Source organism: Typopeltis vanoorti, chromosome 2, assembly GCF_054136105.1.
Source record: "Typopeltis vanoorti isolate ZY-2024b chromosome 2, IOZ_Tvanoo_1.0, whole genome shotgun sequence".
Taxonomy (NCBI): Eukaryota; Metazoa; Arthropoda; class Arachnida; order Uropygi; family Thelyphonidae; genus Typopeltis; species Typopeltis vanoorti.
The window spans coordinates 62,859,876-62,885,161 of NC_143550.1; the positions used below are offsets into that span (position 1 = coordinate 62,859,876).

A 25,286-nucleotide genomic window follows, 5' to 3' on the forward strand; every position below is an offset into this window, starting at 1 on the left:
TTGGTCCTTGTTGGAGGATCTAAATAGCAGAGTAGGAAATGATTGTCAGAGGCACAAAAATATTTTGGGAAAATTTGGAGAAAAGAGCAAAGCTAATAATGATGGCAAATATCTGTTGGATTTCTGCTCAGGGCATGGACTCGTTATTACTATCACCATGTTCCAACATAAAAATGTGCACAAATTCACATGGAGAGAAGAGGCAAGGAATAAGAAAAGTCTCACTGACTATGTTATTGTTGATAATGATGTATTCTCCCTGGTGAAGGACACCAGAGTGTACAGAGGATTTGAAATTGGAAGCGATCACTATTTAGTTTTGAGCAGGATAAAATTGAATTTCATATTGAAAAGAATCACATGTAAGAAAGTTTTAAAGTGAATAAAAGTTGCGCAGCTCTCAGATGCGAACTGTAGACTAAAATACAGAAAGATTATTGAAGAAAAAATGAAAGAGTTTGAGAACAGCAACCAAACCTTGGAGATTCAGTGGCAAGCTCTGAAGAAAACCCTGACTGATTAGCCAGAGAGGGATGTGGTGAGGTTATCTGCAAGGATAGAAACATCAGAACTCCATGGTGACAACAGGAAGTTAAAGAGGTGGTGAAGGAAAAGAAGAAAGCATATCAAAAGTTCCTGGCAAATAAGTCAGCTTGTGTTCTTAGAGAATACAGAGACAAGTTTAACAAAGCTAAACACTGTGTAAAACTAACTAAACAAAAGTCATGGGAGGACTTTGGCAAGAATATAGAAAATAAATATCAAGAAGGTGGTAAGATATTCTGGAAGTTGTTGAAGAAGCTTAGAAATGGAGAAAAGAGTGCTGTAAAAGGAATAGAGATGACAAATGTGACACAAAATGGAAGAAAAAGATATCCTTGAAGTATGGAGTAATTACTTCGAAAAATTGCTAAATGAAACAAGCAGTGACAGCACAGTGGTATAAAATACTCAGCAGGCATACAGTCAGGAATACATATCCATACTTGAAGTAGAAAAAGCCATCAAAGGCTTCATGAAATGTTGAAAGGCAACAGGAGTAGATGATATTAGACTAGAAATGCTGAAGTATGGTGGTATAAAAGTCTTACAGTGGCTGCACTCCATACTTCAGAAGACCTAGACAGAGGGACAAATTCCAGATGATTGGAGTAGAGTTCTAATAGTACCCATATATAAAAAGGAAAATAAAACTGAATGTGAGAATTACAGAGGTATTTCCCTACTCTGTGTTCCTGGTAAGATATATGCAAGTATACTTGAGAAACGGTTGAGAAGAATTGTGGAAGAAAAGCTGGGTGAAGAACAAGCTTCAGGCCAAATAGAGCTCAGGATCAGATCCTCACTTTTTGACAAATAGTTGAGAAAGCATGGGAATATAACAAAGATATATATTTAAGTTTCGTCGATCTGGAAAAGGCATATGACAAGGTGCCAAGAGAGAAGCTATTCAATACGCTACAGTTATATGGTGTGAATAGGGCATTATATCAAGCAATACTTAGTCTTTATTTGAGTTGTAAAGTCAGCAGTTAGCATCGAAGGAAGTATAGGAAGATGGTTTAATGTTAAATCTGGTGTGAGACAAGGATGTACATTATCCCCTCTGTTATTCATTATCTGTATGGATCACATTATGAAAGAAAGTGGTATTAAACATGATATCAGAATTGGAGATGTTAATGTCAGCTCTTTGCTTTATGCGGACGATGTTATACTTTTAAATAAATCCGCTAGAAGTCTGCATGATTCCCTAACTAAATTAAATAACTGTTGTAATAGATATGGTATGAAGGTCAGCAATAAAAAGACAAAGACAATGAAAATAGGCAGAATCGTTGCAAATGTCAACTGCATTGTCAATGGAGAACCTGTGGAACAAGTAAAATATTTCAGCTTCTTAGGCATGATTTTTAGTGAAAATGCTAAATTAAATATCGAAATAGACAACAGAATCAACAAAGCTGGTATGGTAGGAAGTCAATTGAATAAATTCATATGGAATAAGAGAGAAATTAGTCGGACCACTAAATAAGCTGTATACAAGACAGTGTTTAAACCAGTTTTACTTATGGATCTGAGAGCTGGGTCAGAAGTAAAACACTTGACCAAAGACTAGAGACTGCATATATGAGAGAGTTATGAAAAGGTCAGAGGTATGAACAGATGGCATCAATGGCAATATCATATAAAAAACGACGATATTAGGAAAGAATTTGACATTGTCAGCATCCAGGAATGCATTAGCAGAGCTAATCTTAGGTGGTATGGTCACTTAAATAGAATGGGCAAGGAAAGATTAGCAAAACAAGTGTTCTCTGCCAGGTTGGCAGGAAAATGACCCAGAGGAAGACCAAGATATAGGTGGATTGACACTATACAAAGTGCCGTAGACGATAGAAATATAAGATTTGATAATGTTGGAGTCTTGACAAGTAACAGACTGATTTGGAGGAAAATTGTAGATAGGAAGTTAGTAATGATGTAAATTTTTCATGTAGTACTATCATATCCTGTACACCCCTTGAGGGTACATGGCAGGAATTTGATGATGATGATGATGGTTATTTCCTATAAGATTTATGTATAAATTAAACAACAATGGTCCCAGGACTGAAACTTTCAGCACACCACTAGACACCTATTTTTGCCTCAATTCTGACCCACCATCTGTCTGGAAGCCATCCTCTTATCCACTTAACCAGTGTCATATCCATCCCCATTTGTTCTAATTTGTGTAACACAGCTTGATATGGTATTCTGTCAAATGCCTTTGCAAAATAGAGCAGAATCATTGTGTAGCCATCAGGGTCGTAGTTATGCACAGATGCACGACACTTTAGCTGGGGGACTTGATAAATCATAAAAATATTATGATTGTTTTCTGTTAAATTTTCTATATCACTATTATTATTATTATGGGCGACTCCAGGGAATCCTTAGACTCATCGAGGGAGGCCCTACACATCATGTCCACACATCTATACGACATTCTCACAGTATCTATCATACCTTGCCTTGAACTCACTCACCGTCATAGCACCCACAACAGATTCTGGCAGCTTATTCCCATTTACCACTCTAAAAGTAAAGAACCCAGCTCTAACACCCCTTCTAACCACATTCTTGCCCAGCTTCCATAGGCATCCCCTAGTTCTCCCACCACCAGTCCTGATCTCAAAAATATCCTCTGAATTAATCCTATAGAAACCCTTTAGCAATTTGAATGTCTCAATCATATCTCCCCCCTTTTCTGCCTATCAACTAATTTCTGCAACCCACAAATCTTCAACCTGTTCTCATACGGTTCATTCCATAGACCTGCTATCATCTTAGTCACTCGCCTCTGGATCCTCTCCACCTCCTCCCCATCAAGAAGGAACTGAGGTGACCAAATCTGGGCACAGTAGTCGAGATGAGGTCTTATCAAGGCTCGGTACAGAGGTACAATAACTTGCTTGTCTCTGCTCGTCAAGGTATTTTTCAACAACCAAGTGAGTTGATGAGCTGATTTAGCTACTTTTGCAATGTTCCCCCTAAACTTCACTATTATTATTATTATTATTATTATTAAACAAGACCTCATGGAATCAAAGACTCATCTAGGAGGTCCTTTTATCTCACACACATCTCATCATACCAGGTCTTAAACACATTCAAACTCCTTGCAGACACCACACTCTCAGGCAAGGCATTCCAATCATTCACAACTCTGCACGAAAAAAACCTGCCTCTCACTCCCCCACTCACACCCTCTTTATACAGTTTCCAGGTATGACCTCTGGTTCTCCCCTGATCTCCCACTATTCTCTGTAGAACTTCTCCACCATTGATCCTATAACAACCCCTTACCAACTTGTAGGTCTCTATCATATCTCCCCTCTTCCTTCTCTCCACTAGACTCTGCAAATTACATCTTTTCAATCTTTCCTCATACTCGACATTCCAGAGGTCAGAAACTACCTTAGTCAGTCGCCTTTGGACCCTTTCCAACATCTCTTCATCCTTCTGAAAACCAGGTGACCAAATCTGGGCACAATAGTCCATGTGTGGCCTAATCAAAGCCTTATACAATGGAACAAGAATCTCCCTACTTCTACACGTCAGTGTCCTCCTCATCATTCCCAGAAGTCTTTGTGTTGTCTTCACAATTTTGGCGATGTGTCCCCTAAATTTTAGATCCTTATCCACTAACACTCCCAGATCTCTTATTTCCTCTACTTCCAACAATATATTCTCACCAAGCATAAATTCTGCATCCCATCTTTGTTTTCCAAATTTTAAAACCTTACATTTTGCAACATTGAACTCACATCCCCATTTGCTTGCCCAATCACTCAATTTATTCAAGTCTTCTTGCAAGGCCACAAAATCTTCACTACTCTTTATGGTTCGTCCCAACTTTGCATCATCTGCAAACAACTGAATATCTCCATCCAAATCTTCGCCAATATCATTAATATACAAGTTAAATAGTAATGGCCCTAAAACAGATCCCTGAGTCACTCCACTAGTGACTTTCCTTTTCCTGGATATTGCACCCCCATACACAACTTGTTGATACCTATCAGATAGCCAGTCTCCAATCCAATGCACTAATCTAATATCCAACCCCATCTGCTCTAGTTTGACTGTCAACTTATCATGAGGTACTCTATCAAAAGCTTTTGCAAAATCCAAGTATATTACTGTGTATCCTTCTCCTCTGTCCAAGGAAGCAGTCACTTTATTGTAATAAGTAAGTAGATTACTAAAACACGACCTCCCTTTAGCAAATCCATGCTGTCCATCAAAGATTATACCATTGTTGTCAACCCAACTCTGGATCCTAGTTCTCACAAGCTTCTCCAACAACTTAACCACAACACCTGACACACAGATTGGCCTATAGTTTGATGCTTGAGTTCGATCACCTCCTTTATGAAGTGGCACAATCTTGCCCTCCTTCCACTCTTTAGGGACTTGACCAAGTGCAAGACTCGTATTAAAAAAATATGTCAAGGCAGGTGTCAACTCTCTGGCACATTCCTTCAGAATACGCGGTGATATATTATCAAGTCCCACAGCCTTATTTACATCTAGTTTACTCAACTCCCCAAACACCTCTTGCTCACTTACAGTCAGTCTCTCCTCCCCATCATCAACTGCTCTTAATCTCTCCATGAAGTCACATTCACAAGATTGAAAGATCTTTATGAACTGCTCATTAAGTATCTCCACCACACATTCTGCAACAGCTGTCTTTATACCATTTCCTCCAATCAATGTCATCCTTCCATAATCATTCTTTCTTTTGCTGGCTACATATCGAAAGAACTCCCTAGGATTCTTTTTAGCTTCATTAGCTAACTGCTGTTCATACCTCTCTTTAGCTACTCTCACCAACCAAGTCACTCTCCTTGCCTGGTCTTTGTAGAACTCATGAAATTGGTTACTTCCACTTCTCTTATGCTGCCTCCACAATGCCCTTTTTCTCTGTATTGCATGCTTAATCTCTTTATTCATCCATCTCACACCTAACTTATTTAACCTTCTCACCCGTGGTATACATTTAGACATTGCATCCACTAAATATTTTTTGAAAATCCCCCAAGCTGCATTGATCTCTTTTCCAGCTAACTCCTCATTCCATGCTACACCTGCAAGCTGTCTCCTGAGCTCTTCATAATCACCCCCCTTGTAGTTCCACAATTTATACCCTTTTTTCACAGTACCTTTTTTCTATAGCACATATATATTTATAGCTCAGAAAAAGGGTATCACTGCTTCAAGCCAATGTCTAAATAAATCATATTTCCTATTTTTTAAAAAACAAGAAGGCAAATACTATTTATTTTCATATATTTTTTGTGTCCATGACCTTTTTGCAATAATGCCACAAACAAGTAATGTTCATTTTCTATTCTTAAAAGAGAGAAAAATTATTTACAAAACTCTTTAAATAAGGATAAATTGCCAAATTCATAACTATTTATTCATTGAAAATTATGTTGTTAATAATCTGAATTATTATGATATTATTGATACATTTGTGAAAGAGAAGTCTAGAAAAAAAACATTTGTAATGTCTTTACTTAGCGCTAGCTTAACATTTGTGTCTCATATGTATTATCTTTACTTAGCATAATATCTTTAATAAATGTAATAAAAGATTTCTGTATATGTTGATTGTTTTTATTTGTCTTTAGTCATTTTGTAAGAGCAGGGGGCAGTGGCAGAGCATTCTAGCCCTCAGGAAAAGTGTAAATTAAATACGAATCTGATAGTCATTTCTTTTATAAGACTGTGATGTTACTGTATTATAAAAAGATAGTAAATTACTAAGTAAAGTACCAGTGTAATATCCATCCCCATTTGTTCTAATTTGCATAACAGTGTTCCATGTGGTATTCTGTCAAATGCTTTAGCAAAAGCCAGCAGAATCATTGTGTAGTAATTTCCTTTATCCAACTCTGCTGTTACTCTATTATAAAAAGATAGTAAATTACTAAGCATGACTGACTCTTCACAAAGCCATGTTTCTCCTACTACAGCATTATATTTTATCCACCCATCCTTGAATTCTTTTTTTCACCAATTTTTCCAGTACTTTTTATCACCACACTTGAAATACCAATTGGTCTATAATTTGCTAATGCAGTCTTAGAACCTCCCTTATGCAAGGGAATTATTTTGCTCTCTTTCCACTCCCTTGTAACTCTACCAGAGCTGAAACTTTAATTAAACAGCTTAGTCAAAGGCATAACCAGTTGCGTTCCACATTCTCTCAAAACCTTAGCTGATATCCCATTTAATTCCACAGCCGTATTTACATTGAGATTCTGCAATATCCTAAGAACCTCCAATTCATCCACCTCTGTTCCTACATTAGTATCTGTTACATATGTTAGAGCAATGGATGATATACCCTTACAAAGTGATCACTCAAGAACTCAAGCAGATAAACTAGTTGAGTTACTGAGTGAGTCTTCTCTTGACCATCATTGCTCATTAAAGTTAATCTTCCATAGCCATTCTTTCTCTTACTTGCTACATAACAAAAAGAAATCTTTGTGATTTCCTTGTGCCTACTTGGCTAGATTCTTCTTATAATCTGATTTTGCCTTCTTTGCCATGCTGGTCACCGTTCTTGCCTGAAAATTGTACTGTTCATGAGTTTTTTGGTCACCTTTCTCTTTATATACCCTCGAAGCATTTTCTTCTTTTGCAGCTTGTGCTTAATGATATTACCCATCCATCAAACTCCTACCTGATTCACCCTCCTTACCATAGATATACAAATGAATATTGCTTCCTCTAGATGACCCTTAGCTATGTCTCATGCACTACTAACATCCTTACCCTGCAGTGTTTTATGCCATGGCACAGATTTAACCTTCTTCCTAAGCTTTTCATAATCAGCTGCCTTGTAATTGAACATATACCCTCTTCTTGACAGAATATTCGTCATCTTTTACAATCTCCCAACTCAAGACTGCATGGTTACTTTCACCAATTGGAGGCAATGTGGTAAATGTGGTAGGACACTTACATTCTTTCCCTTCTTACTCTTTGGTTTTGCCTCTTCTAAGAAATCCTTTACCCCCCCCCCTCATGAAAAAACTTCTAGCCTCTCAAATCATTTGGACCAACCAAAACAATCATTTCCTTCGACTTACCTTTTTGTATCCGGATTTCGTGACTAATATCACGAATTTTTGCACTAGAGAAACATGATTTTATCACACTTTCATTAAGTACTCCTCTGATCATTGAATCTCCATAAATAATTTTCTTCTTGTTTTTCTTTTTTGTTCAGTCACTCTTTATTACTATTTCAGACTGCCTACTTCTTGTTCTTCTCCGTCCTGCTAAGCTCTTGCTGCTTATACAATTTTTCAATATTGTGCTTTGTCCTTGAAGGATAACATTTATGCATGCCATTTCTTTATTAATGTCCATTTTGTTCTCCTCTATTTTCTCAACCACACGTTTAATATTAATAACATAATTTTCCATTCTCCCATCTGTACTGTCCACTCTACTATCCTTTGCTGCACATTCTCCTCACCTAATAAGCATTCACTTTTGAAACATTTAATACTCTCTCTCTCTATAGTTTCAATTTCCTTGCATGTATTCTTTAATTTTCTCAAGTCGCCCGACAATTTACTCTTTGGTCTGCTTGGCTAGGTTACTGTTTAGATTAGGATGGTCGAACAAAATTTCCCAAGCTTTCTTAAATAATCATTGACATTAGGTTTTTGTATGATGTAAAGAACAGGTACCTTTCCAGCTAATTAAGCATAGAGTGTTAAGAGCATGATCCAAGAGACCTACTTTACCAAAATTGAATGTGCTATTATGTTCTTTTTGACAGATTAGAATTGTGCATCTAGTTTCATCAATATAAGATAAGTGAAGCACTAAGGATTTGGTACACCACAAGATGGACCAAGAGGTGGGGAGGATTCTTGGAGAAGTTGAATGTTTTTTAATTGTATAGGTGGTTTAAAAGTAGCATTAAGTTTGTAATGCTGCAGAATTCTATTTATTTTATTTGATAACTACAGTGGAAGTGGCATTAGCATCCAATGTGCTAGATCACCCAAAGAGAAGGATGATTTAAGTTCGAGTCTGGTTGCCAACTAGAACTTGTTCTAAGCCTTCCTTTGACTGATTACTGAGTTAGTCGATATCTGGCATGAGCAACGGAGGGGGGGGTTCTCTGAAACTTGGGTTTTTCACCCCTGTAAACTCAGGAAAATCAACCCACATTATTTCAGACAATAACATATTGTGTCAGGATTAGGGACAACAAGAGATTTGTAATCCTTTCTTCAACAAATGCTGCTTATAATTAGTGATAGTCTTAGGCCTGCTATCTCTGATTAGCTACCAGTGGAGAATGAACTGCAAACTCAGTCTCCAAAAGTGTGATAGGGCTAAAATAGCTTCACTCCATAAAGAAATAAAAGGTGTAACCTGATTTTTTTTACCCTTTACTGTATGGGATAAGTATGGCTTTACTATAATTGATATTATTTGCATTTTTAGGTGTAGTTTTATAGAGAATTTTATTGATGTTATTTTTGCTATAGTCATTTATAAATGCAAAGCTAATATGTAATTCTTGCTTAAGAGCTTGCTCATTACAACAAATCGTTATACCTCTATTTTTACGAATGCTAATGAAAGGTGGGCGGTAAGATTTAGCACGTGTATACTTGTGGTACATAGAAAGTGAAGGATAGACTGTCTGAGGGAAGACCTGTGACCAGTATATCCAGGAGTAAAAGTGAGTTTTGATTTTCAATTTCAATGGTAAATTATATACATTCATCTTGTTTGTTTAGGTGGTTGGGAAAGGTATTAAAATTTGATTGCTGTATGGCCAGAACATCATGGAAATACATGTACAATGGTGGTCTCAAACGTTCTGGGCCTAACAATGAAAAAACAAATTTAAAATTTCAAAATTATTTTTATTTTTCAACATAATCTCCCTTAAGACTAATACATTTATTCCAGCACTATTATCCGTCTCTGTAGTGGTTCTCAGTAAGATCTGCAAAATATCCCTCTGCAATCACCTCTTGATTCAAAGAAAAACACTGACCAGCAACAAAGAGTTTTAGTTTTGGGAAGAGATAGAAGTCAGAGAGAGAGAGCCAAATCTGGGAAATAGGGTGGATGTTCCAACAATTCATAGTGTAAATCCCATAATTTTCCCATTGCCAAAACACCTTTGTGGGCAGGTGCATTGTCCTGATGAAATATGATTTTTTTCTTCTGCAAACTGGGTCTTTTCTCATGAATTGTTTTGTCTAGTCTGGTTAAAAGATCGGAATATTCCCAGGTTATTGTTTTACCCTTTTCAAGATAATTAATAAACAAAATGCCTTCAGTTCCAAAATACCGATGGAACTGACTTTGTCTTCTTTGGTGCTGAACAACTGGTTTCTCTCCAATATTTGACTGCTTTGAATTCTGGTGTGTAATGATGAATCAAAGTCTCATCCATAGTAATAAATTGATGCACAAAATCAGTTTTGTTCTAGTTAAAATGCTCCAAGCACTGTTCAGAGATTATCATGCAAGTGTGTTTTTGATCTGTTATGAGCAAGTGCACACATCTTGCACAAAGCTTTTTCATTTGCAATTCTTTATGCAAAATATATCCTACACTTTCTTTTGAAATGCTTATAGTCTCAGCAATTTCACACACTTTGACTCACTGGTCATCCAATACCATATTGTGCACTTGATCAATGATTTCTGGTGTTACACTTTTTGGATGTCCTTCATGTGGATCATCTTCAAGGCTGGTACGGCCATGTTTAAACTCGGCAGCCCATTTCTCAATTGTTGAAAACAAAGGAAAAGAGTGCCCATAAACGTTTATGAACTTCGAATGAATTTCTTTTGACGTTAAACCTTCTTTTACAAAGAATTTTATAACCACACGATACTCAATTTTATCCATCTCAAGGGATACAGACAACACTTTTGCTTCAGACAGCAGCATAAACACAAACTACTTGATAGAATGACTTGCAATTTCACATGGATGCTTATGACAGATGTACCAACTAGGAAAAAAAAATCTTGCTGATAGTGTTGCCATCTATGGTCGAGGCCGAGAACTTTTCAGACCACCCATGTATAATGAAAATAATAATAACAATAAATCATGGAACAATAAATCATAAAATATTATTCAAAAATATTGAAATAATTTTATACGATGTCTATAAATATATGACAGGCTCTTTATCATCCTTAAAATTTTGCTATTAACTATTATCTTGTATCTTCCTGATAGACTCACAGATAAGCATAATGGATTGTGAAATGGAGTTGTTTTGTCAACAACCTGACAAAATTCAATATCATTTCATTTAAAATGGCCAATAAACTTTTTCTGGATCACTATGATTTTCAAAACTAACATTTGCTACTGATGCTATCAATACATTAGTATTAGCAGCCGAGGCAAAGCTACTATTAATATATCATCATTAATAGTAAAATGCCACTAACATATGAAGAATCAGTAGTGGTAGAATCCTACCCACTGTGAATTATTTTTATTATTATTATTATTAATAATAATCAAAATTATTATTTTTTTTTGTGTATTATCGAATTATTATCATGATGGGAGGAATCTTTATATGGACTTTTTCAATTGAAGGTGAGTTAGCCGATCTCATACAGAGGTGGAAGGGTTTTTAATCCTACATACAGACAAATTGGCCCTTCAGAACACATGCAATTTACAGACCAAATATACTAGCGGTAGTGGTAATGGTCGTGGGCATTGATATAGGCAATTGGTAGTAGAGATTCTGTGTAGTAGTGGAGACGGAGAGTTGTACAGTAGGTGTCCTCCTACGATGAGTCTTCAGACTCCTTGGAAGTGTCACGAATAATAATAATAATAATAGAAATTAGACATTACTGACATATTGTGAATTTAATTACAACTGTTAAAATAACAAAAAAATAATATAATTCTTACCTGACAGTTAGCAGAGAAAAGTCCATTGTCTGGACTAAATGGTGAATGTAAAAATGTTTTCTCCCTGTAGCACTGAGGCAATAACCATGGATAAAAGTTGTCATGCTTTTTTTTCCTAAACTAGAAATAAAACAATCAATACCATTGACAGATATACTATTTACGAATATTATAGTGATTGCAGTGCAAATGAAAATATTAAAACCTTTAATCATTAAAAGACATCCCACCAACTGTATACTGTATTTCCCATCTTCACCTACTAAATTCTGAAACCCTCTTCATATCAATGGCAGCTCCATTCTTTTGCCACCACTTACACAGTTCATTCAGGTCATCCTATAAAGCCAAATTGTCTGTTTTACTCTTTATAGTTCTCCCAAATTTTTCAATCATACACGAGCTGCTTCATATCCTCATTTAAACTGTATCATCATCATTAACATACAAGTTAGACAACAATGGCGATAAAACAGACTCCTGGGGACACAACTAGTGATGGGGCTTTTCTGGGATACTATTTACCCATACATAACTTGCTGGTACCTATCAGGCAAGCAAAGGTCTATACAAAATCAAAATACACCAATGTATATAAATCTCTTTGCCTAATGCATTTGTTAACTTGTCATAATATATAAGAAGATTGCTAAACTGTGACCTCTCTTCAATTAACTCAGGCCATCATCACAGAGAAATCTGCTGTTATCAACCAAATTCTGAATTCTAGAACTCCTCAACTTCTCTGACACCTTAACCACAACTACCCACACACACACACACACACACAAATTTGTCTGTAATTCAAAGTCTAATCTCATTTAAATCCCTTTATTTGTAAAGTGTAACAATTTTGTTCTCCTTCAAATCCTTTGGGACTCACCCCTCTTCAAGATTGGTGGGAGATTATGTCAATACTGTCAGTAATTACCATTCCCTAGCATGTTCCTTTAAAATATGCAATCTCTCATCACAGCCTCCATAGCTCAATTGGTATAGACGAAGCCCTTTGGTCAGAAGACCTGGGTTCGATTCCTGTCCATGACGTGAGGAACTTTTATCTGGTTGCTTTCGACTAAAGGTGAGTTAGCTGGTCTCATATGGGGGAGATAGAGGGTTTTCCCACCCAGAAACACAGGTTTTTTGTCCCTTAAAACAGGAAAATTGGCCAGTCATAAAATACATACTTAATCCCTTATTAGGAGGACTCAACCAGTCCGTAGGGATTGTGGAGGAATAGGGGAAATCCCATATGAATAAATAAAAATCTGTCATCAAGTCCTACCATACTCAAATCAAGTTTACTTAATTCTGAAAACTTTGAACTTGAAATATTATTATTTTTCATATACCTCTTGTTCACTTACTATCCATCAATCTTCCTCCTCCTTCATTCCATCTATATTCAAGTTCTGAGCGATATTACACTTATAAGGATAAAATATTTTGAGGAACTGTTCATTAAATATATTAACTATATCCTCCACAGGGGTTACCATTCCAACCTTTTCACCAACTCCTTTCTTCTACTGCCACCTACCAAAGGATCTTTTGAGATTTTTATTGGCCTTATCAACTAATTTCTGACCATACTGAACTTCTGCTACCCTTACCAACTAAGTCAACTTTCTTTATATTCCTCATGCAACTGATTCTTCTTCTTCTTTTTGGTGCATCAATCTGAAGATTGGTAATTATAGCAGCACATCATAACATCCTGTCTTGTGACCTCCTTTTTATCTCTTCATAACTCTTAGCACCAGTTAGTATCATCATGTTATTTATATATGAAATTCTTGGTCTGCCTTGTGGCCTCTTAACTTCTACAGTTCCCCTCCATTATTTCTGTAATCAGTCCCCCCCCCATGCCTCAAATGGTATCCAATTAGGCTTTTTCTTCTCTTATTGATGTGTTTCATTAATGACTGCTCTTCATGAACTATATTTAGAACTTCTTCATTACTTTTCCTTTCTGTCCAATTAATTTTCATCATCTTTCTCCAGCACCAAAGTTCAAATGCCTCCAACTTTTTCATGTCTTGTTTTGTTAGAGTCCAGGCCTGACAACCATATAATGCAATGCTCCATATGTATGTTTTCACTAGCCTTTTTTTTGAGCTGGATGCTAAGTCCTTTACTGGTAAAAATGTTTATTCTGTTGTAGAATGTTTTTTTGGCTAGGATTATTTGTGCTTTAACATCTGATTGGTTTCTTCCATCTTCTGTGATAAGACTTCCAAGATATTTAAAAGAAGATAACTGTTGTATTAGGTTATTATTTATTTCCAGGTTTATTTTCATTGGATTTACTTTACTTGTTTTTATTAATTTTGTTTTCTTATAATTAATTTTTAGGCTGTACTGTGTGAAAATTTCTTCCATCTTTGGCTTTGTTTGTTTTCATTATCAGCTATAACTGCTATATCATCTGTGAACTGTAGCCAGTTATTATCAATTCCATTTATCTTAATTCCTGTTTCTATTAGTTCTTTCAATTTATTTATTGCATTCTCAAACTACAGATTAAACAATATGGGTGAAAGAGAGCACCCCTGTCTTACACCTCTAAGTCTTTTTGTTATTGCAGTTTTGTTTTATTGCTGGCTGCTTCTATTAGGGCTTCTTGATGCTTGTAAAGATTAAATATGAGCCTTCTATCTCTCTAATCTACCTTTATTGTTTTTAGGAGGTGAAACATTTGGTTCCAGTCAATACTATCGAAGGCTTTCTCCAAGTCAAGGAAGACTATCAGAGTATTTTGATTCTTCTCAAATCTTCTTTTGATAACTGTTCTTAGATCTAGGATTGCTTCTCTTGTCCCCTGCTGTTTCCTGATTCCAAACTGGTCATTGCCAACATATTCTTCGACCTTCTTTGTTAGTCTTTTTTGTATAATTTAGAGTAGTATTTTCAAAGCATGTGATATTAAGCTTATCATTCGATGATTTTCACACTTGTTTGCATTATTTACTTTAGGAGTGGGTATGATAGAGCATTGTGTAAAATCTTTGGGTATGATCCCCGTTTCATAAATATCCTTTATGATCTTGAAAAGATATGCCTTAGTTATGTTTCCTGAGTATTTTATTAATTCTGGAGGGATGCTATCAATGCCTGGTGCCTTGTTGGTTGACAATTCATTCAGTGCCCATTCAAATTCATATTTTAATATAGGTGGACCAATTTCTTCCACATCAAGTCTTGTTTTATCTTCTATAGCTTTGGTGTCCATATCTTTTTCACTATATAGATCTTCTAAGTACTCCTTCCATCTTTCCGAAATTTCTTCCTTATCTATAAGTATGTTCCCCTGTTTATTTTTGATAATTGTATGCTGTAGTTATAAAGAATGCCAGCTGAAGTTCACTGATGAATAACTGATTATTATCATTCCATAATGCTTTTGGAATGCATGGAGCAGCATAAGTTTATTAAAGGTCATGTTTTAGCAATTTGCTTATATTTTATAACAATGCTACAGCAAAGTTGAATAAAGGGAATGGATACATTATGATAATGTTGGATTTCGCTAAGACATTTGATAGGATGAAAGGCTCTTACATAAACTGGAGAATGGATTGGAATATAAACTCTTGACTTGGATAAGTGTATAATTAACAGATAGATATCAAAAAGTGGTATATGGTGTGAATCTGCCAGATTTAAGTTGATCAGTGGTATACCTCAGGTTTCAGTACTTGGGCCATTGTTGTTCAATCTATACTCCTTTTCTCCTTTTATGACAATAAAATCTTGCAATGCCATAAAAGGACAGCTAAAGTCAATGATGTATTTGAAGAGAGAATTGATTAAGAAAAGATCCAGGGTTGTTAAGAGAATGATGAGGATTATCTGGAATTCTGGTAGATAGATTAACAATTTGCATTAGATCATAACTGACAGCAAACAATTCAGCTTCTCTTCCAGTTTGGTCTGTGAAGTTAGAGGAAGGGGGGACCAGTTGGAATTATGGATGCTGAAATCTGAAATTATTTGAAAAAGATTATGTCGCTGTTTGGGTAATTAGAGTGAAATGTGATCAACTTTCAGAGACTGATAATCTTTCATCATTAGGAGTAGGAAAAGCAGAAAATGGAGGGGAAGACATCTTATAAAGGCGATACCGTATGTGATAACCTTTGGCATGAGATATCAGACATGACAAAATTACATGTTCAGCTTTCTTTAATGAAGGAATAATAACATATATGATGAAATGTAGAAAGTTTAGGTAAGCTGTAGTTATAAAGGATGCCAGCTGAGGTTCATTGATGAATAACAGATTGGGTTTAGATGTCTGCAAGTGGTGGTGCATATCACTGATGTTAAGATTGAACAACCCCAGATTTTGGTAAAATCAGTTTTTTTTTTTTTTAAGGAATTTTTTGGTAATATTTTTATTGTTTTTTGTTACTTTCTGATATTTTTGGAAAATTTTCATTTGTTTTAGTGGAAGAATTTTTAGCTCATTAACGTAATTTTTCATGTTGTCTTTTCCAATTGACAGGATCAGTCTTATTTCTAAGCGATGTTACAATGGTGACATCTATGTGGATATATGTGTGTGTTTATGTGTGTGTGTGAGAGAGAGAGAGAAAGAGAGTTAGAAGCATAAAGAGCAAAAGGTAGACCCAATATTCTTCAAACAGACTAGAAGGCTTGATTATTATTTGCACAGGCTGCAAGAGCCTGATATGACCCTTTCAAATTTTGATTTGGATTTGCTGATGATTTCTTTGCAGATGATGCACCACTCATGATATGCTAAATATTAGACTGCTTTAGTATACTTATTCGAAAATCAAAGCTTGAATGTGATCATGGATTTGGAGTATAGATGAGGATGAAGACCTTAATTCCACCAAGTTTGATTTCAGTTATTCGAAGAGAGAAAGGTGTTTGGATTAGGAGAGAGGAAATAGTAATAAGTTTAACTGAATAATAATAATAATAATAATAATAATAATAATAATAATAATAATAATATTTAAATATCTGCTCAATAAGATAAATATTTTTTTTTATATTTTTATTCCTTCTATTTAAATAACAGCTTCTTGTTATTTAAATACAAGGAAGCTGTTATTAATAAGAAAAATAAATGTTTCTCTCCTGTTGATTAAAGAGTAGGGTTTTTCCCCAGTTTATTCTGGGGTTTTTCATTCCGCAAAGCAGGCAAACTGGCCTTGAGAACTTAACACTACAGGCCATAGGATACACCGGGGCATAGGGCTGACCACCTTATCCTGTAAACGGAGTGAGGTCCGATGATCAATGGGCACTCGACACCGCAAGGTAAAAGAGGGTATAAAGAAGATGAGATGAGACGAGACATTTATATGTATAATAATAAATAAAACAAATAATATCTGCATCATATCTCAAAATATTAAATTGATGAAAAAATATTTTACCTTGGCAAAGTTCCACCTCTGTATAAAATGGCGGGCAATATCTCTTGCAGCACTTCCCTCAACATACATTCCAATATCATGCCATGGCATTCTGGGAATAACATGTCTATCTAGAAGGTCTGTGAAGATTAGGGAAAGCAAAAATAAAAATAAAAAAAGTTTGAATAAAGTCCAACTATTACAGACTATTATGACAAATTATAAATTACAAAATTTATAATTTGTCAACCACACAGATAACAGTAGAGCATGCAATAAAAATTTATTAAATTAAAAAAAGTATTCATGAACACATCATACAGTTGACTTTTGTTAATAAATACTAAAAAATTATAGACTAAAATGTTAATCGATGCTTTTAAATTGCCGAAGCAGCACTTCAAGCTATAAAATATAATAAACTATATTGCATGAATAGGATAACAATAAATTTATATAAATGAAAGTTAAAAATGTTCAAACATGTAATAGGCAACTATTTGTTCATTTAATATTATACAAGAGTGTCACATTGACAAAATGTGCCTACAGTGGGATTCTAAACCACAGCCTGATGGTTAGAAAACAGATATAACAACCAACAAGGTAGCATTTAATGTTTTGTCTACACCACCTAGTTGGTCCATTAGTATCTGCTGATGTGCATATGAAGTCAAGAAAACTTCATATGTGCATCTTTCCAATAGTTCAAAATGTAAAATGAATTCAAAAATAATCCTAGGTGTTAGGCGCCCAGCATTGTTCCAATCTTAGAGTTGAATCATGCTGCAGCATAGATGTTTTTGAATCTTATTAAGTGGTAAATGATTTTCACTACCTGGTGTAAGCCCATTATTTCAAATTTTAGAAATTAAGCTGAACTTATGTGTCATGCTTTCAATATTATTTATATTTCTGATTTTACTGTAAAATAGTGCATTATACAGTTTTAAAAATGTGAACTATTATGAGTTAAAACAGCCTTAGCTGATTAATTTTTTATATATCATTATTTCATAACACATTTCTTAAAACAAATACTGCTGTTGAGCTTTAGAATAAAAAAAGTAAACAAGAATGACTGTAAATTTAATAATAATCTCCTCCTCCCGAGGAACATGGCCTTATAATGATGAGGATGGGGACTTTTACATACTTCAATGATATTGAGAGCTATGTTGGCAGCAGCACAGCTACTAGCAGCCACCCTAGTCAGATAAGTCTCAACTGAGAAGCCAGGCTAACAGTGTTTCCACCCCCATCTTAATCATGAAAAGTAAGAAGTGATCTATACTGAATCAGTCACTGCATGAGTCATCAAGGACTGCATTAGAGATTGGTGATCCTGGTCATTAGGCAACAAGTGGGCTACAGAACCCAGCTCTCCTTGCTGGAAGGAAAGAAAGAAGCTGAAAAATGATCAGAAGAAACCAAGCATAAAAAATGGACGGTAGAAGAAAACAAGGATGTTATGAAATGTTTTTACAAATCAACACTGGAAAATCAAGGATTCAGAAAGCATATGTACATGATTTGGAAATAAAAATTCCCAGAATCTGTAGTAACAGAGCAAAGGAATTTTATTTTCTGCAACAAAATATTCACTGAACTTGATTTGCAAGAGTTGCATAATAAATCGAACATTCCAATAGTAACAAATTTTGCTGCCTGGCCAGTGTACCTACTCTCCAGGCAACAGACAGTGGGTTCAAATCCCCACTGTAAGCATGGATGATTGTGATTGTCTTTAGGTGGAAGATGAATTTCATCTCCCGGTGTGAGACAACCACCCCGCTTGTTGGAGGTCTGAAGCAGCTTGAAAAAGTTCCATGTTTGGTCTCTAGAGGAAGGTTTCCAGAACTATGTAAAAAATAAATTAAAAAATATAAACAAAATGTATAAAACTGATACAGAGGGGGGGGGAGGATCCTTAGTTCACTCATGGTTACAAACAAGTAGGTTTGCATTTTTGTTTGAAAATAACCTTTTGTGGGTGGAAGAACATAAAATAATCATCAGCAGATAGCTGTCTAACCTTGAATTCAACTAAGTGATCATCAACTTGAAGACAAACCTCAGAATGTGTGGACAGAAATGCAGCATAAACTGAAGTCAGTCATATTGGAATACGTGAACTCCATAAATAAGCATCTACGGCTTCAAAATTAAAAAAAGTTATACATAAATATAGGCTAAAACAGCTATTTCTAGATACAAATGCTGTCATTGATCACGGTTACAAGTTAAAGAAACAAATCAACTCTTATACAGCACAGCCTATAATATTATTGCAATATATAACTACACATATCATTACAAGATTGCTCAAATTGATTATAAATACTGCAATGATCAAGTGGCCAAGATAATTCATTGGCATGTATGCAAGAAATATAGTTTTCCTCTTCTTTGATAATTGGTAGCATCACAAAATCAAGACAGTACTGGAAAAACAAAGCTGCAAAAATTCTCTGGGACTTTAAAATATAAAACTGATCAGCCTTTGGAACACAGCTGGAAATACAGACATTGGAAATATCCCGATTGAAAGAAATTATTTGAAAATTATTATTATTATTATTATTATTCAGCCTTCATGGAGTCAAAAGCCTCATCGTGGGAGGTCCTTCCTAAGAACACAAAGTATGTCAAGACTCATCGAGGGGAGGTCCCCCCCCTAAGAAACACAAAGTCTATCATACCACTCCTTAAACTCATTGACCATTCTCGCTCCCACCACTCCATCAGGCAATGCATTCTATGGTTCAACCACCCTCCACACAAAGAAACCACTCCTTACCCTCTTGCTCACAGCTTCCTTTCATAACTTCCAGGGATGGCCTCTTGTCATCACTCCTTTCCGCTGTTCAACCAAGCAAAAGAACTCCCCAGTGTCAAGCCTGTAACCACCTCTCAACAGTTTAAAAGTCTCAATCATATCACCTCTCCTTCTTCTATTCACCAAACTCTGCAGTCCACATTCCCTCAGCCGATCCTCATAACTATGCTTGTACAGTCCTGAAACCATCTTTGTGATCCGTCTTTGTATCCTTTCCACAGATAATTTATCCCCTTCAAATCCTGGGGACCAAATCTGAGAACAAAAGTCTAAGTGTGATCTGATCAGACTTATACAATGGAATGATAACCCTTTTATCTCTGCAGGTCAGTGTCCTTCTTATTATTGGAGCAATCCTCTGTGTTACCTTCACCACCTTTGCAATATGTCCCCTAAACTTCAGGTTTCTATCAATCATCAACCCCAGATCTCTTGTCTCCCCTACTTCCTCCAGTATAACTCCTCCCATAGAGTATGCAGCATCCCATTGATATTTCCCAAACCTCAAGACCTTACATTTTGCTGCATTAAACTGACACCCCATTCATTTGCCTATCTATCTAGCTTATTTAAATCCTCTTGCAGGGCTACCACATCTGCACTATTACTAATAATCCTTCCCAGCTTCGCATCATCCCCAAACAACTGAATATCCCCTTGCAATCCACTGGCAATGTCATTGATATAAAGGTTAAACAATATAGGTCCTAGTACTGAGCCCTGTGGGACCCCACTTGTAACCCTCTGCCTCCTTGAAACTGCTCCACCATACACAACTCTCTGATACCTATCAGACAGCCAATCCTGAATCCAGTTGCCCAATCTGACATCCAGACCCACGTGCTGCAACTTAAATATCAGCTTATCATGTGGCACCCTGTCAATGCTTTCGCTAAGTCTAAGAAAATTGCAGTATATGCCTTTTCCTCATCTAATGTTCTTGTAACTTTATTATAAAAGGCTAGCATATTGCAAAAACAAGAGCGCCCTTTCACAAATCCATGTTGACTCTCACAGATAACATTACCCTCATCTGCCCAATGCTGTATACGGTCCCTCACTACTTTCTCCAAGATCTTAACAACTACTGATAACACACAGACTGGCCTATAATTAGACACCTCCAGTCTGTTACCACCCTTATACAATGGCACTATCTTACCTTCCTTCCATTCCCTGGGCACCTTTGCCGAAGCCAGACTTTCATTGAAAAGCCAGGTTAAAGGCACTGTCAGTTCCCTAGCACATTCTCTCAAAACTCGTGGTGAAATACCATCCAGTCCCACAGCTTTGCTGACATCCAGAGTACTCAGTATCTGAAACACACTCTCCTCTTGTACCTCTAAACCTCGAACCAGCCATATCCCTCTAGCAATAAAATTGACTCCTCTAGGATGAAATACTCCAATAAAGTGGTCATTGAACAATTCCACTATGTCCTCTGCATCAGTCACTCTATTCCCATTTTTATCCCCCACTATCATTCTTCCACAGTCATTTCTCCAGCTAAAAAATTCCCTAGGATTTTCTTTGGATCTTAGGGCCAATCTCCTCTCATATTCCAGTTTCGCTTTCCTTACCACACTAGTCACTCTTCTGGCCTGTGTCTTATATTCTTCATGCATCTTCTCTTCACCTGTCTCCTTATATCTCTTCCATAGCCTCTATTTCGCATGCAATTCCTGTTTAATATTGTTTGTCATCCACTTTACTCCAAATTGTGTCCTCTTCTTCGTTCATGGTATACAACTTACCATTGCTGATAACAAATATTCTTTCACAATTTCCCACACACTAATGATATCCCGGCCTTCCAATTCCTCCCTCCATGAAACTTCCCGAAGTTGACGTATAAGACTATTATAATCACCTGCATTATAATTCCACATAAGTTCCCGTCTCTTTGATACTCCTGCATGTCTATTCATTTTCTAAGTCAAAACCATATGGTCACTCTCTCCAACTGGCGGGAGAGATGTCAACTCAGTTATTATCAGCTCTTCTGATGCTATAATCAAATCCAAAACTCTTGAATCTCTTGTTCCCTTTGTTACATGTTGCCTAAGACATTTGTCCCTCAAAAATTCTAGAAATTCCATTCCCCTATTGCTACATGCATCTTCCTCTCTCCAATTTATACTACTGTAGTTAAAATCTCCCATAACAATCATTCTTCTTGCACTTGACAAACTTAGCTGTCTAAACATCTCCTGGTCCTCATCCTCTGTGCTCCTGGGTCTGTAGCAACGCCCCCACTAAATATCCTGTCTTGCCTACCTCTACCTCACAGCATACGCTCTCAAAATCATTTGTCTCACTTCCTTCCAAAGCCTCCACTCTTAGAGGACATAGGTCATCACTTATCATAAGCAGTACCCCACCACCACGTTTTCCCCTCCTATCCTGACGAAAAACGCTTTCCCCTCCTATACCCAGCGACTTCTATTCCTGTTGTTATATCCCCTTCTGTCAACCACGTCTCAGTGATCGCAATAATTTTTGGCCAGGCTGATGCCATCTGCACCACCAATTCCTCCCCCTTATTCCGGATACTCCTGGCATTAGTATAAAGCATATAAATGCCATTATTTCTATACCCAGCATTATCACTTCTAGACTCCACTGGGCTCAGTGTTACCTGACATCATCTTCCTTCTCCCAAGTATCCATTCTCACAAGAGGCCACCCCTGCTATCATCCTCCCTGGGACACACTGACTCGTTCAGAACGGCAATCTCTCCAGATGTCTACGTCCTTCCTCATTCAAATGTAAACGGTCTCTCGCATACAATTCCTCTCTTTCCTCAAACGCACTCCAAGCATCCACATATACCAGTCCTCTCTTGTCACACATTCTCACTATTATGCCATTCAATATCACCGTGCTTCTGCTCAGCTCATTTTTATCATACCTAGGCAGCATGCACACTATTTTTCCTCTCTCTCTGTCTTCTTCCGTACAGTCTCAAGCAAAAATCTCATATCTCTCACTGCCCGACTTACATTACCACTCAAGTCATTCATTCCTACCATCACAATCATCTCTTCCACCCTTTGACCTTTCTTAATTGCCATAGCCACCCTTTCTATTGTTCCTCCTGGCCAACACTCCTCACACATCCTATCTTGAACACCACAGATCATTGAGTCATCATACATTATACCTCTTACCATTCCCTCTCTCCTATTGTTACCATTCTCTTCTCTTCTTTCATTCCCATAGGTCTCTCTCATTCCCTCTCCTCTACTGCTATTCTCTCTTCTAGCATTCCCATACCTCTCTCTCCTACTGTTTCCATTCTCTCCTGAGTTAATTAACCAGATATAATTAATAACTAACTAACTACAACTAATAACTAACTATAATTAATTAAAAGTATATTAACCAGAGTTAATTAACCAGAATAATAATTTAACCAGAATATTGGAAAAATATTTAACAAAACTTAGACAGGATAAGAAAAACGATCAGAACAAGAAGAGACAGGAAAGCACTGAACTCGGAAATAATAATAATAATAACAACAACAACAAGTTAAATCAATTAAAATCTAATAAAAAAGAGATAATATGTTATGGTGATTCAATCACAAAATTTGCATTTGCGGAGGGAGTCACTACTTCTGGCCTCCCAGGAATGAAAATGAAAGATACCACAAATGTAATCAAAAAATAGAAAAGTATAAGAGATGGTAGTTCTTGTGGGAACTAATAATTTAAGTAGTGACTCATACTAAGTGAGAGAGGATATGAAAAGTCTGCTGGAAGAAGCAAGAAAGAAATGTGAGAGGGTAAAAATTGTAGATTTGTCACCCAGATACAACAGTATTGAGTTAAGAAGTAAGGCAATGATAGCAAATGATTCAATGCACAGGTGTTGTATAGAAGAAATGGATGCAAGTTTTTAGATGTGTGGAGTGTGTTTGATGTCAGAACAAACTTGTAGAAGAGGGATGGCCTGCACTTAAATTCATTTGGCATCAGAAGGCTGGGGAAACTAGATCTTCAAAGGGAGGAATGGGGAAAATGTGTGTGAAAGATCAGCTATGGTATGCAAATATGATAAAGATATGAATGGCTTTGAACATGATTATGCATCTGGCAAAGGGATGGAAATACACACTAATGCCATTAGCCATTTTTTCATGTTTGAAAACAGATAGTAGTCCAAGGGAGCCAAATCTGGAGAGCAGAGGGGATATGAAAGGACTTTGTAGCATAAATCGAACAATTTTGCGATCACAATTGCAGAAGAGTGAGCAGGTGCATTGTCGTGGTGAAAAAGAATCCTTTTTTCACCAAGTGTGGTAATTTTTCCTTTATTTCATTATTTAAATGATCCAGCAAAGACACATAATACACTCCAGTAATTGTTTTGCCCTTTTCCAAGAAGTCTATGAAGATTATGCCACGAGCATCCCAGAAGACGGTGGCCTTTCCTGCTGAAGGAACAGTTTTCGCTTTCTCTGGTGCAGATTCCCTGTTTGCAACCAATTGTTTTGACTGTTCCTTGGTCTCAGGCTGGTAGTGATGTTTCATTCAATGTTACGAAACGATGCAAAAATTCCTCTGGATTCAATTGAAACAGCTTCAACAGTTCACATGTTAACGCTTTTGATCCAGTGTGAGCAAACGCGGCACCCATCTTGCGGACAGTTTTCTCACGTGTAAATGTCCATGTAAAATATTACGTACATGGTCATTTGAGATGCCCACGGCCTTAGCAATTTTACGCACCTTCACTCTTCTATTATCCATCACCATATCATGGATTTTTTCAATAATTTCTGGAGTAGTGACCTCAACAGGGCGTCCAGAACGTTCAGCGTCACTTGTGCTCATATGACCACTTCAAAAGTTACTAAACCACTTATAAACCATTCTAATCGAAGGTATAGACTCACCATAATGTTTATCAAGCTTAGCTTTGGTTTCCTGAGCCATTTTGCCTTTCGAAAAGTAATGTTTAATCACTACACAAAATTCTTTCTCATTCAATTTTCACAAATCACGGTACTTGATTGATTCAAATGAACGCCAAACACAGAGTAATAGATCTATCTGACTGAAATTTAGTGTGTGATCCTACAACAGTTGCCAGCAACTAAAAATAGCCTCGATAAGTACTGGCGGGAGCATCTCTTCAACTTTGCACGGACTTATTGAACAGCCCTCATATGTTTAATTTTCTGTGGATTGTTTCTTCTTAAGGTAATGACATTCTCATGCTCAATGACTGTCAAAGATTTCACCTTTCCAGAACTGCCATGAATCTAATAATGTTATTACCCTAAAAAGAAGCAGCTGACATGTAAAATTAAGCATTGTTTGCTGATAATAGAATTCTTTTATACTTTTTCGGGAGGGGGGAGAATTCTGAAAAAGAATTTTTTTAAGGAAGCCACTTGTTAAAAATTTACCAGAATACCCTTCTGAGGATAACAGTTGAACTCCAAGTAATCATTTTAGCAACATGATAAGGAAATGGCTGTACAAAGATTTGATCAGACTGCACATGAACTGCCGTGTGCAAATCTGTTACTTCATTTTC

General features: G+C 36.4%; 1 protein-coding gene across 1 annotated transcript in view; it reads right to left on the reverse strand.

Annotated features, from left to right (window-relative positions):
* The window catches only part of LOC150109090 (phospholipase D1-like), a 558,765-nt gene that overhangs the window by 128,238 nt on the left and 405,241 nt on the right, over nt 1–25,286 (reverse strand). The window contains exons 14-15 of the mRNA XM_090405612.1: nt 16,918–17,036; nt 11,504–11,623 (exon numbers count right to left, since the gene is read on the reverse strand). Of these exons, the coding sequence (XP_090261738.1) occupies nt 11,504–11,623; nt 16,918–17,036 (239 nt within the window). The remainder of the gene's footprint in view (nt 1–11,503; nt 11,624–16,917; nt 17,037–25,286) is intronic.